The sequence below is a fragment of the Nomascus leucogenys genome, chromosome 15 (genome assembly GCF_006542625.1).
Source record: "Nomascus leucogenys isolate Asia chromosome 15, Asia_NLE_v1, whole genome shotgun sequence".
NCBI classification, from domain to species: Eukaryota; Metazoa; Chordata; class Mammalia; order Primates; family Hylobatidae; genus Nomascus; species Nomascus leucogenys.
Window position 1 is genome coordinate 76,129,281 of NC_044395.1, and position 15,487 is coordinate 76,144,767.

General features: G+C 45.4%; 1 protein-coding gene across 5 annotated transcripts in view; it reads left to right on the top strand.

The window, feature by feature from the left end:
* INSC (INSC spindle orientation adaptor protein) overlaps window positions 1–15,487 on the top strand; it is a 136,820-nt gene that overhangs the window by 78,947 nt on the left and 42,386 nt on the right. For 4 of the 5 annotated variants that reach the window (XM_004090671.2, XM_004090672.3, XM_003254265.4 and 1 more), the window contains 2 exons: window positions 1,316–1,429; window positions 11,760–11,885. In XM_004090671.2, coding sequence (XP_004090719.1) covers window positions 1,316–1,429; window positions 11,760–11,885 — 240 coding nt within the window. The remainder of the gene's footprint in view (window positions 1–1,315; window positions 1,430–11,759; window positions 11,886–15,487) is intronic. The other variant, XM_012503261.2, reaches the window with a different exon arrangement.

Genomic DNA, 15,487 nt, shown 5'->3' on the forward strand with positions numbered 1-15,487 from the left:
CCATTTTAAAAATTTATTTATGTATTTATGTATTTATTTATTTATTTATTTGAGATGGGGGTCTTGCTATGTTGCCCAGGCTATTCTTGGACTCCTGGACTTGAGCAATCCCCCTGCCTCAATCTTCCAAGTAGCTGGGACTCAGGCACGTGCCACTGCACATGGCTTATTTTTACACCACTTTATAGATGAGGAAACTGAGGCAAAGAAAGGCTAAGGTGCTCCAATTGTTGCTCTTAAGTGTCTTTTCCATAATACCAGTGTTTAATTAAAACTAAATTTCATTTTAATGTTTTAAAATAAACCTGGCAACTGAAACCACATGAGTGGCTGCTCAGAGCACCCAGGTCTGGAGGTCTTACTTTCTCACATGAGGCCCTCGAAGGTTGCCCTTCTCAGTCTCTAACTCCGTTCTTTCTAGGAGAAAACTTGAGCTACTGGCATTAATTAGCAGGAAGGAATCCTTTACACTCAATGAATCACATGCTTCAAAGCAAATGGCTGATGATGAAGTGGTTTCAAGTTACATAAAAACCTTTCCCTCAGAAATTAGCTAAACTTCTCTAGAAATAATCTTTGTATCTTTTTGTTAATGAATCTTTCCTTTGCTTTTCTTCTTGGTCCTATGTTCAGTCCTTCCCAGACCCTCTCACCGCTAGCCTCGGGTTCTTCAGCCTTGATGAGTGTAGCATTCCTCACCTAGCTACCCACCCTTCGACAGGATTCCCAGTGTTGCTATTTCATCTTGGCCTTACCCCCCAAGCAGCAAGCTACTGGAGAGAGCAAATGTCCAAGAAACATATCCCTCAAGCAGTAAACTACTGTGGAGCACTTCTCTTGACTTAACCCTTGAACCCATCACTCAGCCGGAGTTCACCATTGGCTAATAGCCATTCAAAATGAGCAAATTCTTTGGTCATAGCTGTAGCCACTCATTGGTCTTCAATTTGATGGTTTGTTAATTTAACTGATGGTTTCTTTTCTTATTAAGAACCAGTAGATTCACAAAATGGTATTTGCTGCACGCATCAATGTTGGGAGCTGATTTTCTGAGGGACTAGGGCAAGGCTAGTTATGGCCTATGTACCAAGGGTTTGAAATTATCCCATATCTCTAAAATGTAGCTTAGACCTCACCCTGACTGATACCTTTCCCAAAGTTAGAACCTCATTGCCCTCACAGTGGGGCAGTGGCTAAGGGCAGGAGTGGATTCCATGGTTGCTGTTAGGAGCATAGGCCCACTGGTATTCCATTAAGATGAGCAGAGGGTAGAGGTGGTGAGCAACTACTAGCTAACTTTTCTCTCTCTTCTTAGGCACTGGTGAGAAAAATTGATGCCTCAGACAATATCTACACCACAGAGTCCACCACAGGGAACCTGTTCAGCCTGACCCAGGAGGGGGCTCCCTTGTGCCGCATCATAGCCAAGGTGAGCTTCATGGTTAGGGACCAAAATGGCAGGATTGGGGAAGTATGAGGAAGCTCACTTGTTCAATGGGAATAGCTGGCTCAGGAGGTCTGTCTTGGCCCCTGCATTAGCTGGTGAGTTGACCTTGGGAGAGTCACTTATCCTATCTGGGCCTTGGTGTCTGCATTTTTTTTTTTTTTTTTTGAGACAGAGTCTCACTCTGTCGCCCAGGCTGGAGTGCAGTGGCGCGATCTCGGCTCACCGCAAGCTCCGCCTCCTGGGTTCACACCATTCTCCTGCCTCAGCCTCCCGAGTAGCTGGGACTACAGGCGCCCGCCACCATGCCCGGCTAATTTTTGTATTTTTAGTAGAGACGGGGTTTCACTGTGTTAGCCAGGATGGTCTCGATCTCCTGACCTTGCGATCTGCCCGCCTCGGCCTCCCAAAGTGCTGGGATTACAGGCGTGAGCCACTGTGCCCAGCTGGTGTCTGCATTTGTAATAGGTGGCTAGCCCCTCTGATTTCATTTCCCGCTTGAGACAGAAATCTGGTGCCCCTAGAGCCTCTATCTTCTTTCTTTATGTGGTATATGTTATAAATACCAACCATCTTTCTCCATCTCCACACATCCTTCCCTTCCTGGCAGCTGTGGTGTCCCTGAGGTCCACGGGATGTGGTGATGTAGTGAATAAAGAGATCATCTGGCATGTGGCATTTTGGGTGATCGATTGACCTTATATGGCTCCCTGACATCATGTTTGTAAGACATGGGATGCCTCAAACCCAGTTCAAAGAAAAGTTTTTTTATTTTTTTCATATAGACTTGTGTGTGGCTTAAGCTCTATCCACATTGCTTAATGCTGCTGCCATAACAACCTATACCCCATAATAATTAGCAGTAGCATTATCAGGAGAAAGAGGAGGAACAGATCTACAAACATGACCTTCACTACAAACTCGGAGGTTTGTTCTCTGGGTTCCCATCCAGTGCCCTTAGTCTCTTTTTGTGTCCCCTTAGAATCTTGTGAACCTCAGCATCTGACTATGATCCTTGGAAAAGCAGGAGGGGAATCTGGGTCCTCTATTGTTTTGTCACCAAAGATACTGGCCAGTGTTCAGCAGGCATCAAGACAAGATGGACTCTGAATACACTCAGTCTCTGCCTAAGCTTTCCTACTCCTCCCAAAAAAAGGAGGCTGTAAAATTCTCTGAACAAAATAAAATGCAAGGATTTGCTCAAGGAACACAAGAAGGGAGAAGAATGTAGGCTAAACTGCAAAGCAGGCTTGATTTAACTAATGCTTCTCAATTCTGTTGGCATATTTCTCCTTTTAAGCCTTCATACAGTTTCTCCCTCTCCCAGGCTGAAGAGGAGCCCAGAGACAGCCTCCCTCCCTCTGGCTCTCTCTGTTGATTGGGTCCTACATTCTGGCCATGGGCTGGGGTGGTTGTGGCTGTCCCAGCTGCTTGTCTGAGGAGAAAGCAGAGAAGGCACAAGGGCATGTCATGGCCTTTGCACCTTTGTCTTTGTGTTTTGAATGTCCTTCTCTCTTTTCGCCACTTGGAAAACTCTTACTCGGCATTCCACACTCAATTCTGTATTCTTCTTTATTGCTTTCCAGACACCCTCCCACCTATGGTGTCTAAAAAGAGTAGCAGGCACTGTCTCAGCACTTACCATATTCTATTTTGTTATGTGTTTTAAGCTGTGTGCTTTTTAAGGACAGAAACATCTGAGTCATCTCTGTGTCCTTAGTGCCTAGTGCAATGCCTGCACAAAGTGGGTACTCAAAGAGTTTGTTGAATGAGAAAGTTACAAATTCACAGATCCAAAATCTCTGAGAGTTGGGAGGGAACTGAAGTTCATTCGACCTTCAATTTCGGTAGGGGTTTCTGAAGGGCTGTTGAGTATCCAATGGGTCATCCTGTGTCCAGAAACAGGTTCACTTGGTGTGGAGTATTTTAAATAACTTCCCTTATTCCCCATCTCTCATGTCCCCAGTTCTAATGCAAGTTCTCAGGGTACTACACTTTGAGACCTACAAAGCTAGTATGGTACTCTCTAATGACATTTATACTCAGAGGAGATTCATATATATTGGAAGATAATTCATATATATTTGACTCTGTTATATTTCTAACACTACACCAATGGGATCTCATGTAATTCTCATGATTCTGTGAGGAGGGTGGTACTAACATTTTATACAAATGAAGACACTGAGGAACAGAGAGATTAAATAACTTGCTGCAGAGCATATAACTATCGAGTTGAATTGCAGGTATTCAAATTGTGAGCTTTGATTCCAAAGGATTCATTGCACTTATATCATTTACCTAGGAGTAGGTCTAGGATTTGTGAGGCCAGAAGCTTATAGAATTATTGGGACCTTACTTAAGCAAAAGATTATAGAATTCCAAATTCCAAATTATTTAGAAAAGTGGGTTATTTAGAACGAGAAAATAATTCAAGAATATTTCTGGAAGGCAATTTTTTAACCACTTTTTTATTATTATTATACTTTAAGTTCTAGGGTACATGTGCACAACGTGCAGGTTTGTTACATATGTATACATGTGCTGTGTTGGTTTGCTGCACCCATTAACTCAGCATTTACATTAGGTATTTCTCCTAATGCTATCCCTCTCCCATCCCCCCACCCCACGACAGGCCTCAGTGTGTGATATTCCCCTTCCTGTGTCCAAGTGTTCTCATTTTCAATTCCCACCTATGAGTGAGAACATGCGGTGTTGGTTTTCTGTCCTTGCAATAGTTTGCTCAGAATGATGGTTTCCAGCTTCATCCATGTTGCTACAAAGGACATGAACTCATCCTTTTTTATGGCTGCATAGTATTCCATGGTGTATATGTGCCACATTTTCTTAATCCAGTCTATCATTGATGGACATTTGGGTTGGTTCCAAGTCTTTGCTATTGTGAATAGTGCTGCAATAAACATACGTGTGTATGTGTCTTTATAGTAGCATGATTTATAATCCTTTGGGTATATACCCAGTAATGGGATGGCTGGGTCAAATGGTATTTCTAGTTCTAGATCCTTGAGGAATCGCCACACTGCTTCTGGAAGGCAATTCTATACCAGGCTGCTTTGCTGTAGTTCACCTACATGAGAAAGTGATGCCAACCACATTAACATATCCCCCCAAACCAAAACCAAGCATGTCTCTCACACTCAACTTCATAGCTGGATCTGCAAAATGCCTGCAGCCACTCCAATACTACATTCAAGGAAGACTAAATAAAAAAGGATGGTGGTTTTCATTAATTATAATAGGAGTTGTAATTAATTAGCTTCATGGTTAACTTGCCCCTGAACTTGGCTTCAAGACACTTAAAGCAAATATAGGCAACTAGTAGCCCTAGGACCTCAGTAAGGTCTTTTGTTTCCTGTTTCCATTCTCCTTTTTCACTTGAAATATGACATCACCATTGGAGACAGAACCAGGGATCTAATTGGTAGCAAAGTTATGTCCTTCAGTAGACTTAAGACTGTAGTCACAGGAAGATGCCCCGGCAACAGTGGTTCCCAGTGCCCACTCTGTATCACAGTCCCTCAGAGAGTTTATGGAAAACCCAGATACTTGTGCCCTACCCAAGATTCCATGGGGTCCTTGGGTAAGACCTGAGAATCTTCATTTTAACAAGCCCTACAAGTAGTTCTGAAGCATGGCCAGACTCTCAGAATCACTTATCTAAGCCCTTAAAGCAATCTTAATAGTAGAGCAGGGTAAATGCTCTTCAACTCTTGTGAGTGGAGAAGTGAATTTTATGTAATAGCAATAGCTAACATTTGAGTGTTGCTGTGTTCTGTCCTTAATGCATTATATAATTCCTTTCTTTTAATTCATAAAACCATCCTATGAAGAAGGTACCATGTTGTTACCATCAATAGTTGAGGAAATGGTTTAAGGAGCTTATTCAGGATCATGCAGCTGACAAGGAGTTGAGACAGAATTGAACCCCAGCCTCTTTAAGTTTAATTCAGAGTTCATGGTCCTAAACCCCACAGTGGTGACTTCTGGTTCAATCCTTGGCCCTTCAGGTCCTTGAGCCAAAGTGTGACTCAGGAGTTCTCAATCCTGGATACACAATCAAACTACTAGGGAGCTTTAAAATTTTTAGGATTCTGACTTAATTGGTTCAGAGTAGGTCCTGGGATGAATATTTTAGCTTTCCAAGTGATTCTACTGTGCTGTGTGGATTGAGGACCTCTACTCTCTTTTGGGAGTCATTTAAATGTATTTAACCTGAAGAGCTTGTAGTGGTGTTGGGGCAAAGGGGATGGAGGAGACAGCATTGGATCTGTTTTCTCCAAGGATTCTGTGACTCAAACATTTAACTTGGTCAAGAGGGCTGACTGGAGATTTTTGTCTTGGTGCTGTGGGGGAACAGGGAACAGCTCCAACCTCCAAGCTGAAACTGACTCAACGTTTGTTTAATGATTAATTCCAAACAGTAAGTAGCTGAATTTCTTTTGGAACAATTACCATTTTTCCCTTTCAAAATGAGTTGCAAACACATGCTGGGTTTGGGCTCTCTGTGTGGATCTGAGGTCTGGGTGGGATAAGGACTTCTCAATGGCACATGGGGTCTGAAGATATTTTATGTTTTGTAAAGAATGGGCCTTAGAAATTTCCTGGGAAGGAAACTTTGCTTGGCAGGAGCTCTGAAGCTCTGGGTGTTCTGTTTCAGGACCTGAGCACTGAAGGTCTGTTTCCATGTGCCACTTGATATAGACAGCTCCTACCACCTGCCTGCATTTGTGCACCACATTCAGGAAAGCAGGGAAGAGACGTGCATTTGGTTGTAAGCCAAGATGATGTTTGGCCTCCTGCAGATTTAGTCTCCTGTCAGGACCAGGCCTTAACTCCAGTTAAACATTAATCCCAAACATTTCCAGTGGTAGAAAGCAGGGGAAAAGGCCTGGGTTGGGACAAGAGGGCAGCTCTCATCCCAGCTCTGCCACTAGCTCACTGAAGGAGGTTGGCCAGACCACTGGGGATTAACTCCTCTTTTGTGGCCTGAGGATGCTGGACTGTATATTTAAGACACCTTCCAAATCTACCATGCTGCCTGACTTTCCCAGTGTTTTCATGGGAAAAGTAAGGATGCAATTTTACTTTTATCCTATTCCATTTTAAAACAGAAGGCTAAGGTGAACTATTTGCCACATTTAGTCATCACTTCCTACATTTCTGTCCATAGGCTTCTCAGCTGTTCTATCACTTCCTCAGCTACTCAGGGATCTCCCATGCCCCTAGCACTCCCCTGGGCTCTCAAGAGCCTTGACCAGGAGTTGTTTAAAGATTTGGAATGATCCTTTGATTATTTACATGGGCCACACCCTCCAGAGCCTGCCAAGAGAATACTTGAGTCTCACTGAATATTAACAACGATGATAATAATTATTATTTATTGGTGGCTTCCTATGTGTCCAGGCCCTGTGCAGGGACTTTCACACAGTTGTTGTATCTTGTCCACATGACCCCTCTGAGAAGCGTATCAGTGACCCTGTTTTACAGGTTAGAACTCCAGGACTCACAGTGGTTGAATACCTTGAGCAGTTGACACTTGAAACCAAATTTGTCCAGCTCTGGAGTGGGTGCTATTTCCATTTCACCAGCTCAGTTGGTTAAAATCTAGAGTATTTCCCTTTCCAGGCAAAACTCTGCTACAATAAATCTGTCTCTCTCCTAATCGGTATTTCCTCTTTTTCTGCTCCTTGTCCACTGCACAGTAATCAGCTTGCTTGCTCTAGGTATGAGGCTGGTGGAGGTCAAAACTAGGAGGCATTGGCAGGAGCTGGGGGCAAATGGGAGAATATGAGTTTTCTGAAGCCAGAAATGATCAACTCTGATGATGATGGTTGTGATGACAGCTGTAGTAGCAATAGTAATAATAAATTTATTTTTATAGCACTCACTTTGTGCCAGATAATGTTCTAAGGGCTTTATACAAATAACATATTTTAACATCCCAATGATCCTCTGTGGTAGGCAGGATCTACCCCCATTTTCCAGGTGAGGGAGCTAAGACAGTGAGAAAGTCCAAAGCTAGTAAGTGACTGAACTGGAATTTGAACCTGGCTGTTTGGCAGCAAAGGCTATGTGCCTGGTTACTGTTTTGAACTGCTTCTCAGCAGTCCCTCCTCTTCCTCCTCCTCCCACCTTCCTTCCCACTCTCTTCCTTTCTCCCACCAACCTTCCTTTCTCCCACCAACCTTCCATGCCCATTGTTTACTCAGGCATGGTGCTATGCTTTCTTTTTTTTTTTTTTTTTTTTTTTTTTTGAGACGGAGTCTTGCTCTTTCACCCAGGCTGGAGTGCAGTGGCGCGATCTCAGCTCACTGCAAGCTCCGCCTCCCGGGTTCACGCCATTCTCCTGCCTCAGCCTCTCCGAGTAGCTGGGACTACAGGCGCCCTCCACCACGCCCGGCTAATTTTTTGTATTTTTAGTAGAGACGGGGTTTCACCGTGGTCTCGATCTCCTGACCTCGTGATCCACCCACCTTGGCCTCCCAAAGTGCTGGGATTACAAGCGTGAGCCACCGCGCCCGGCCGCTATGCTTTCTATTCACCATCTCATCTGATTCTCCGACGGTCTTTTGATATGTCATAATTATAATTCCCATTTTGAAGATGAAGAAACAGAGTTTCAGAAAGAACATAAATAATTTATTCAAGGTCACACATATGAAAGCAGAGCTGGGATTTTAACCAGGTCTACAGATTCCAGAATCTTAATCTCAACCTTCTGATATTTCAGGTCCAACGGATGGAGTAGACAGAGTGTTGAAGCAGAGAAAAGATTCAGGGAGGGCTTCCATCTTTCCAGCTCATCTTTTCATCCATTTTTCTGGGCTGGAAAAGGGAGTCCTTCCTGAATCTTCTCTCTGGAAGAAGATGGGAGACTAATTCCTCCCATAGAATTACTGTGTTTGGGTTTCCAGTTCTGACGGTGATGCAGGAGCTGGGAGTCCCTGGCATGCCCTGCACAGCATCCTTACCTTGGATGCTCAGTAGATGTACCCAGTGTTGTAACAGTGTGGGCCAGTGATCTAGCGGCCTTCCTCATTCACCTCTTTGCGGCCTGCTGTTCTGTTTGTTTGGGTCCTTCATCTATCTTAGCTGCTTCTGGGAGAGAATGTGGGCAACCTGTCTGAGGCTTGTCCTCTCAGCTTCTTGGGTTCCTCTGAAGGCTAAAGAATAAGCCCAGAGCTCTCTATGATGATGGCGGCAAACTCCATCCCTTCCCCTGGGCAGGGCACAGAAAACTCCTCTGGGCTTCATCAAAATTATCCCCCCCACCAATAGCTCCTCTGTTTTTCCTTCCACCACCAGCCCACACACCCCACAAGTGATCTCTTCCCACTTTATGACAGCTCATCCCAAGTCTCTCTGAATAATTCATACTGTTATGTGGCTGGGCTCTGAGCCCAGAGCTTTCTATAAAATTAAAAAAGCTTCAGCCAACAGTGTGATTCTGCTAGCTCAGGCCATTCCCAGCTTCACTCCAGGATGAGTGCTGCACTCGGTTCTTGAATGGGGGCTCCAGAGTGGTCCTCAAGACCAATCCATCTTATTTCCTCTGTGGCCTTCTTCCTTCTCTCTCCTCCCACATATCCTAGCCCTCGGGACCTCTTTCATGAGGATATAAGACACTCTTCTAATCAGGAAGCCTCACATAGCCTGACCCTTACCCACTCTCCAGAACCAGGTACTAGGCCTTTCCACATGTACTAACTCAGCTGCACCCCCAACAGCTCAGACATATAGCTATCATAGCCCATTTTTAGCCAGACTTAACCAGCAGCAAAGCCAGGATTTGGACCAGAATCTCCTTCTTTTGGATCCAGGAATTTCCCCCTCCCTCTCCTGGTCGCTAAAAGTGCTAAGAAGGCCATTTTTCACAGGCTTGAGAGAGACGTGATGAGATTCCAGTGCAAATGCATGCAGAGGCTTAAATATAGTTGTGCTGGGCTCAGTGCCTCCTGAGCCAAAGGAGGCTGCCACATTCATCCTGGCTCAGGCCTCACGCGCGTTCTTTGGCACTGTTTATTCATTGTCTGTTTCAGATGTAAATGTCTGTCAATCAATCATCTCTCTCTCTCTCATCTGTCTACATATATAGAGAAATAATATTTGTACAATATGTATGATTAAATATAAGCACACACATATATAAATATATATCCATATATATGTATATATATTTACATCTGGAGGAAGGCTAGAAATGACCAGCAGGGCTGGCTGAGAGCTTAGAACTTCTATTTCTTTTCTTCTCATTTCAAAGAGTAACTTGGTTTTCCTTCAGTGACTCTCTGAGTGAGGTCTGTATGTAGAACCCTCGAGCAGATGTCCCAGGAACTATGGGAAAATAGGAAGGCAGCAGTAAAGGTTGTGGCACAAGGAATCAGAGGTGTAAGTGTCTGTCTCATGCCAGACATTTTTCCTGAAGTAATTATGTGCACTTAAAATCACAGTGGGTCTGTCTTGACCCTTCTACAACCCCCCACCCTCCAAGCATGTTAGGGCTTCTGCTCTGTGTTCTTTTAACCCTGCACCCCCAACCACATGTCATTGCCCCTCTACCAGCTTTGTACCTACTTTTAAAATCGTGTGCCTTCTGTATGAGACCATGAGTTTATTATGGACGGGACTGAAGCAGTCTTGCTCCGTGTCCAGTGTGATGTCGGGCCTATAATAAACCATTAACATTTTTGAATGCACGAATGAATGTACTAGCCCTAAGTTATGCCCTTTAACACCAAAAGAAATGAGGAGAATTCAATCACCCCAAAGGAAGTAGGAATATATAAGTTGTGATAACTCTTACTGACTATAAAATGTCAGAAATTATGAACTCCTCCAGAGTTGGGTATCTTCATCTTGACCCCTGAAATGACCAGCAGCAAAACTCTTAGAATGAAAAGGGCCCATGAGCCTATCATTTTGGGATGGAGGGGAAGGGAAGATCTGGAATTGAGCTATTTTGGTGAACCTGTGCTGGGCTGCTTCTTCCAATCGCCCATTTGTTGTTTTATCAGTCATTCACTGCTGCATTCTCAGCACACATGGAACTGAGCCTGGCACATAGTAGGTGCTTTTGTTGTCAGAGTTCTCAAAAACCTGACAGAGGATGGTCTTTTGCTGAACTTGCCTTCTTCCTATAACATTTTGCTTAGTTTTGGGAACCGGCACAAGGAGGTTAGTTAGACCCAGGAGTGATGAGGTTAAAGGCAAGTGCCCTGAGGGACCCAGTTCAGATCAGTTGCTCACGCATTCTTTACTGCTGCCAACCCTAGGCACCCTGCCAGCTTTCAGGGAGGGAAAGAGGGAAAGATCTAGGCAAAGTTAGATGTGGGATATCCAATTCCTGCCACTCTAAATGCCCCAGTTAGTGCTGCCACTGGTTTGCTTGGCACCTTGGTTAGTCATTCTAGTGATCTCTTGGCTCACTTTGCTCCCAGAGCTAAGGTTGGCCCCAGCGATTATTATGAGTAAGTCTGACTAGTTAGCAGGGCACCTGGACAATGAGCTCTGCACTGCCAGATTCTTGCCTGATGGTAAACACTTTATTGGAAAGAAGTTTCCATAAACAGCTCTCACAAAAGGAAAAGTACATGCTCACCACACTCAAGAGCTGGGATGATTGTTTTTAAAAGGGTTACACACACACACACACACACACACACACACACGAGTAAAGGAGTGAAAATGATGATGTGAATTTAGGCTGAATCATTTTACCCATCCGGACTTCAGTTTTTTCGATCAAAAAATGGGAGGAAATGATAGTACTAATATAAAAGAAACCTTTTTTTTTGCCTGCCTCCCGCAGCAGTTGGAAGGATCCGAGGAATAGCATGGTGACTTTTGGCAGAGGGAGAACCAGCTCTGGGCATCTAGTCAGTTCCTTCCACCTGCCTCAGATTGGTTTCTAGGACCTGCTTCCTGTGACTCCGGGCTTGCTCTATGGGGGGCTGCTCCAAGGGAGTTGCCAGATGTTTGGGAACCCTGTTGAAGGGTACTGATCGCCAGCCCTAGCAAATATGCCTGCCTTGGCCCCTGGCTCCTGAGCCCCAGAAGCATTTATAGTATCCCATCTCCAGCTTGGACTATGAAGGGTGACATTATTTCTGGAGCTAGCATCTCTCTAGCGTACATGTGAGCATGTGAGCACGTGTAAGTGTGTGTGGGGCGGGGGTTGCTGGAGGCAGGGAGGACCCGAAAGCATATCTGGTGAATCAGGGATGTCACTTATTCTTGAGTTAGCCCCAGACAAGGTCACACAGTAAGATGATGTGACATTTCTTTCTCTTGGCAGGAGGGTGGGGTCGTAGCACTCTTCAAGGTTTGCCGGCAGGACAGTTTCCGGTGCTTGTACCCCCAGGCGCTCCGCACGCTGGCCTCCATCTGCTGCGTGGAAGAGGGTGTCCACCAGCTGGAGAAGGTAAGGACAGCTGGCTGGGTGGTGCCTGAGGTCCTCAAGCCAGGTAGGGGTGAGGGCCAGGCCTCATGATGGCCATCTGTTCCTTTTCATGGACCAAGTGCCCCGAGTAGTCCTTTTCCCAGGCACCATTTGGATAGGGCCGCTGGGACCTGGACTATGGGAGTCAGCAAAGAGGTGAAGGAGATGGGGACTGATGAGCCTGAGCAGGAAAGGCAGGGCTCAGAGGGACACTCAGCACTTCCTGGGTGGGGTGACAACTGGGGAGACTCCTGTGGGTGGAACATGGTAGGAGGCAGGCAAGTCAGGGGGTGGTGTTGGGGTTCAGGGTGGTTGATTCTTCACCCACAGCAGGCCTCCTAAAGATGGAAGAGGATCCAGATCCTGGGAGCATAGAGTGGGCAAGAGCAGGGCAGCACTGGGTGCCTGGGAAAGCAGGTGGGACTCCTCTCCACTAAAGACCAGCGGGCTTGGGTGAGGGACGTGGAAGCCCCAGTCCAAGTGCTTGCTGGGCCAAGATGGCGTGGGAGTCGGGTAGGGTTAGAGAAGGAAGGTGGCGATCTGACAGGCTCTAGCGCCTCTGCTCAAGCCCGATCTACGGTGACATAACAAATTCCAGCCATCCTGACCCCTTCCCCGGTTGTGCGACTGAGGCTGCTCCTCTACTCAGACATGAGTGAGTCTGAGCTTGCGGATAGGCTCTCAGGGACTCCAGCCAGGAGGGCTGGGGAGGTGGGGGCTGAAATCTGGGGTTTCCCAACCAAGTTTCCAGGAAAGATGCTGAACATTCTTATAGAAAAGTGGAAAGGCCTGGTATGTCCTGGTACTATGGTGGTACCTGCAGGATTTGGGGTAGGATCTGAGTCTGTTCCTGTGAGCTGGTCTAAATGGGGACAGGGGCCAGCAAACTGCTCTCTGTCCTCTGCATCCATGTCCCACAGTCTGGTCCTGGCAGCCCAAATAACTCCACCCTACCCTCAGCTTCTTCACTTTGGTCTGGACTCCTAGACAAATGGTCATCTTACTTTTTACCCTGCCTCCTTCCAAACCTACTCAGATTATTGGGTCAGGGTCATAGAATCATGAACTTAGAGATGCTCTTAGCTAAGGATGGAATGTGGATAGGGAATCTGCTCATTTTATAGATGACAAGGCTATGGGTCAGAATGGGGAAGTAATTTGCCTAAGGTGACAGAGCAAGATAGTAGAGGAGATAGTGCCACTTTTTGGACAGAGTGCCCCCTTCCCACTGGGTTGGAAGTCTTCATATCTAGTTGCTATGAGCACTAGATTTGGAGGTGAGAAATCCATGCTTACTCCTTCATTGTGCTACTCATTAGGTAGCGAGGCTCTGAGGTGAGAAGTGACTAACTCAAGGTCATATAGCTATTAAATGAGAGAACCAAAAGCCAAATCCAGGTCTTCTAAGACTGAAACCAATTACAGTTACCTCTATTCCAGTGGACTGTCTGATTGTGTGAGCACAGACATGCTATGCGTGTGCTCTCTTATGTGGCAAAATAGAGGAGTGGAGATGGTGGTGAGAGAGAGAGGGAGAGACAGACAGTGGACTTGATAAAGGAAATGCATTGAGCATCCTCAACTTCATGTTCTGAATAATTCCCTCCCTTCTATAAAACTTGTTCTTCCTTGGATAGTGTACAAACGACCAAATGGGGTTTGTTTCTCACCTTTCCTGTCTGGTTGGCAGGGAAAATGGGAGGAGAAGATAGAAGGAGCTTGGGATCACCAGCCCTCCGAAAGCAGCAGATTGTATGGCTTTAGTGAGCTTGCAGGGCAGAATGAAGTTTTCAATTCAGGGAAGAAAAACAACAGGGCTTTTTGTTTGTTTAGAGCTGAAAACCTGTGCAGCTGGGATGGCTGGAGGCATTTTTCCTTTCACCTATCTGATGCTGCTCAAATGCCAGCGTGCTTTAATGTGTCTTTCCCAGTATAGACGGCCCAGGCCCTAGCCTGAGATTCGGACCCTGCCCAGTTGAGCAAAAGGAGAAAGAGATGCTCATAGTCTGGGGGTTTAACTACATGCCAGGTGCTGAGATAGTCCACTACATGTGTCCTTTCATTAATGCACCAGAACCTTGTGAGGTGAGCACTATTAGTATCTCCATCTTAAAGATAAGGAAATGGAATCTCAGACAGTTTAAGTGACTTGCCTAAATAACGTAGTAAGTGTTGGAGCCAGAATTTGGACCCACATCTGCCATAGTACAACACCCAGTGTGTGTCACGACCTTGCTGGTTTAATGGTTACTCTGAGAGCACTGAAAAGGTCCCTGCAGCTTAATCCCAGACCACCTTGCTGTTCCTGGCCACTGTGCTAACCCCTCACATCCCCAGCTGGCATAGGGGATAGTAGCTTACCTGGACATTTCTCCTCTCCAGGCCAGATTGCTTATAAGACACAGACACTCATGAACTATTTCCTCTGTGCCAGGCACTGAAGAGGAATAAGATTTACCCTGGTAAGGGCCCCTGAGTGATCAGAAATAACAACTACATTGTATAGCAGTTGTAGAGCTTGCAAAGTGACTCCACGTGGATTCTAATTTCATTTGATGCTTGCTTCATGTTTGAAAGTATCCCCATAGTATGGATGAAAATACTGACGTCCAGAGAGGTGAAATGACTTCTTGCACGAAATCATACATTATGTAATTCATTCATTCAGCAAATATTTACTATCTGCTATTTGCTAGGCACTGTTTTAGGTGCTGGGAGTATAACAGTGAACAAAACAGACAAAACCCCTTGTCTTCATGGAGTTTACATTCTAGTCTAGAAGGTAGCAAGTTATGGTCCATGGGATAAATTCAGCCTGCTGTCTGCCTTGTATGGCCCATGAGCTAAGAATGATTTTTTTTTCATTTTTAAATGGTCAGAAAAAAAACAGAAGAAGAATAAAATTTTGTGTCCCATGAAAACTTCTGTGAAATTTGAAGTTCAGCCCATAGTTTTATTAGAACACAGCTGCACTTGTTTGTTTGGGTGTTCTGTATGTGCTTTCATACCAAAACAGCAGAACTGAATAGTTGCAACAGAGACCATATAGCCTTCAAAGCCAAAAATATTTACTCTCTGGCCATCTATAGAAAATTCTTGCTGAGACCAGTTCTAGCAGGTAAGGAGGATGTCATGACCATGATGAGAGGAACAATAACTAACATATATCGAATACTTGCTTTGGGCAAGCACTTTGCTTAGCCCCTCCTTTCATCAAGTCATTTATTCCTTGCCGTCCTGTTATATCTCCACTGCTTACAGAAGAAAGGGAGACTCAGGGGCGTGAAGCCGCTTGCTCAAGGGCACATAGCTAAAAAGTAGCCCAGGCAGTAATGTAATTCCAGCTCTGCTGGGCCAGAGCCAGCCTGGGCTGTTAACCATTGTGCAGACCCAGGACTCAAAATCTGATATTGTGAGGCCAGTGTCCATGCTCTTTTCCTCCATGTCATATTGCTTCCAAAGTTGTGAGAAGTTCTAGAGACACCCATGAGGTCCTTAATCTCTCCCACCCTCCACCCACACCCCCTCCCTGGGTCCTGTCCATGCCTGCCACCCTCTGTGAGCTGGGCTGCTCAGCACTGCCC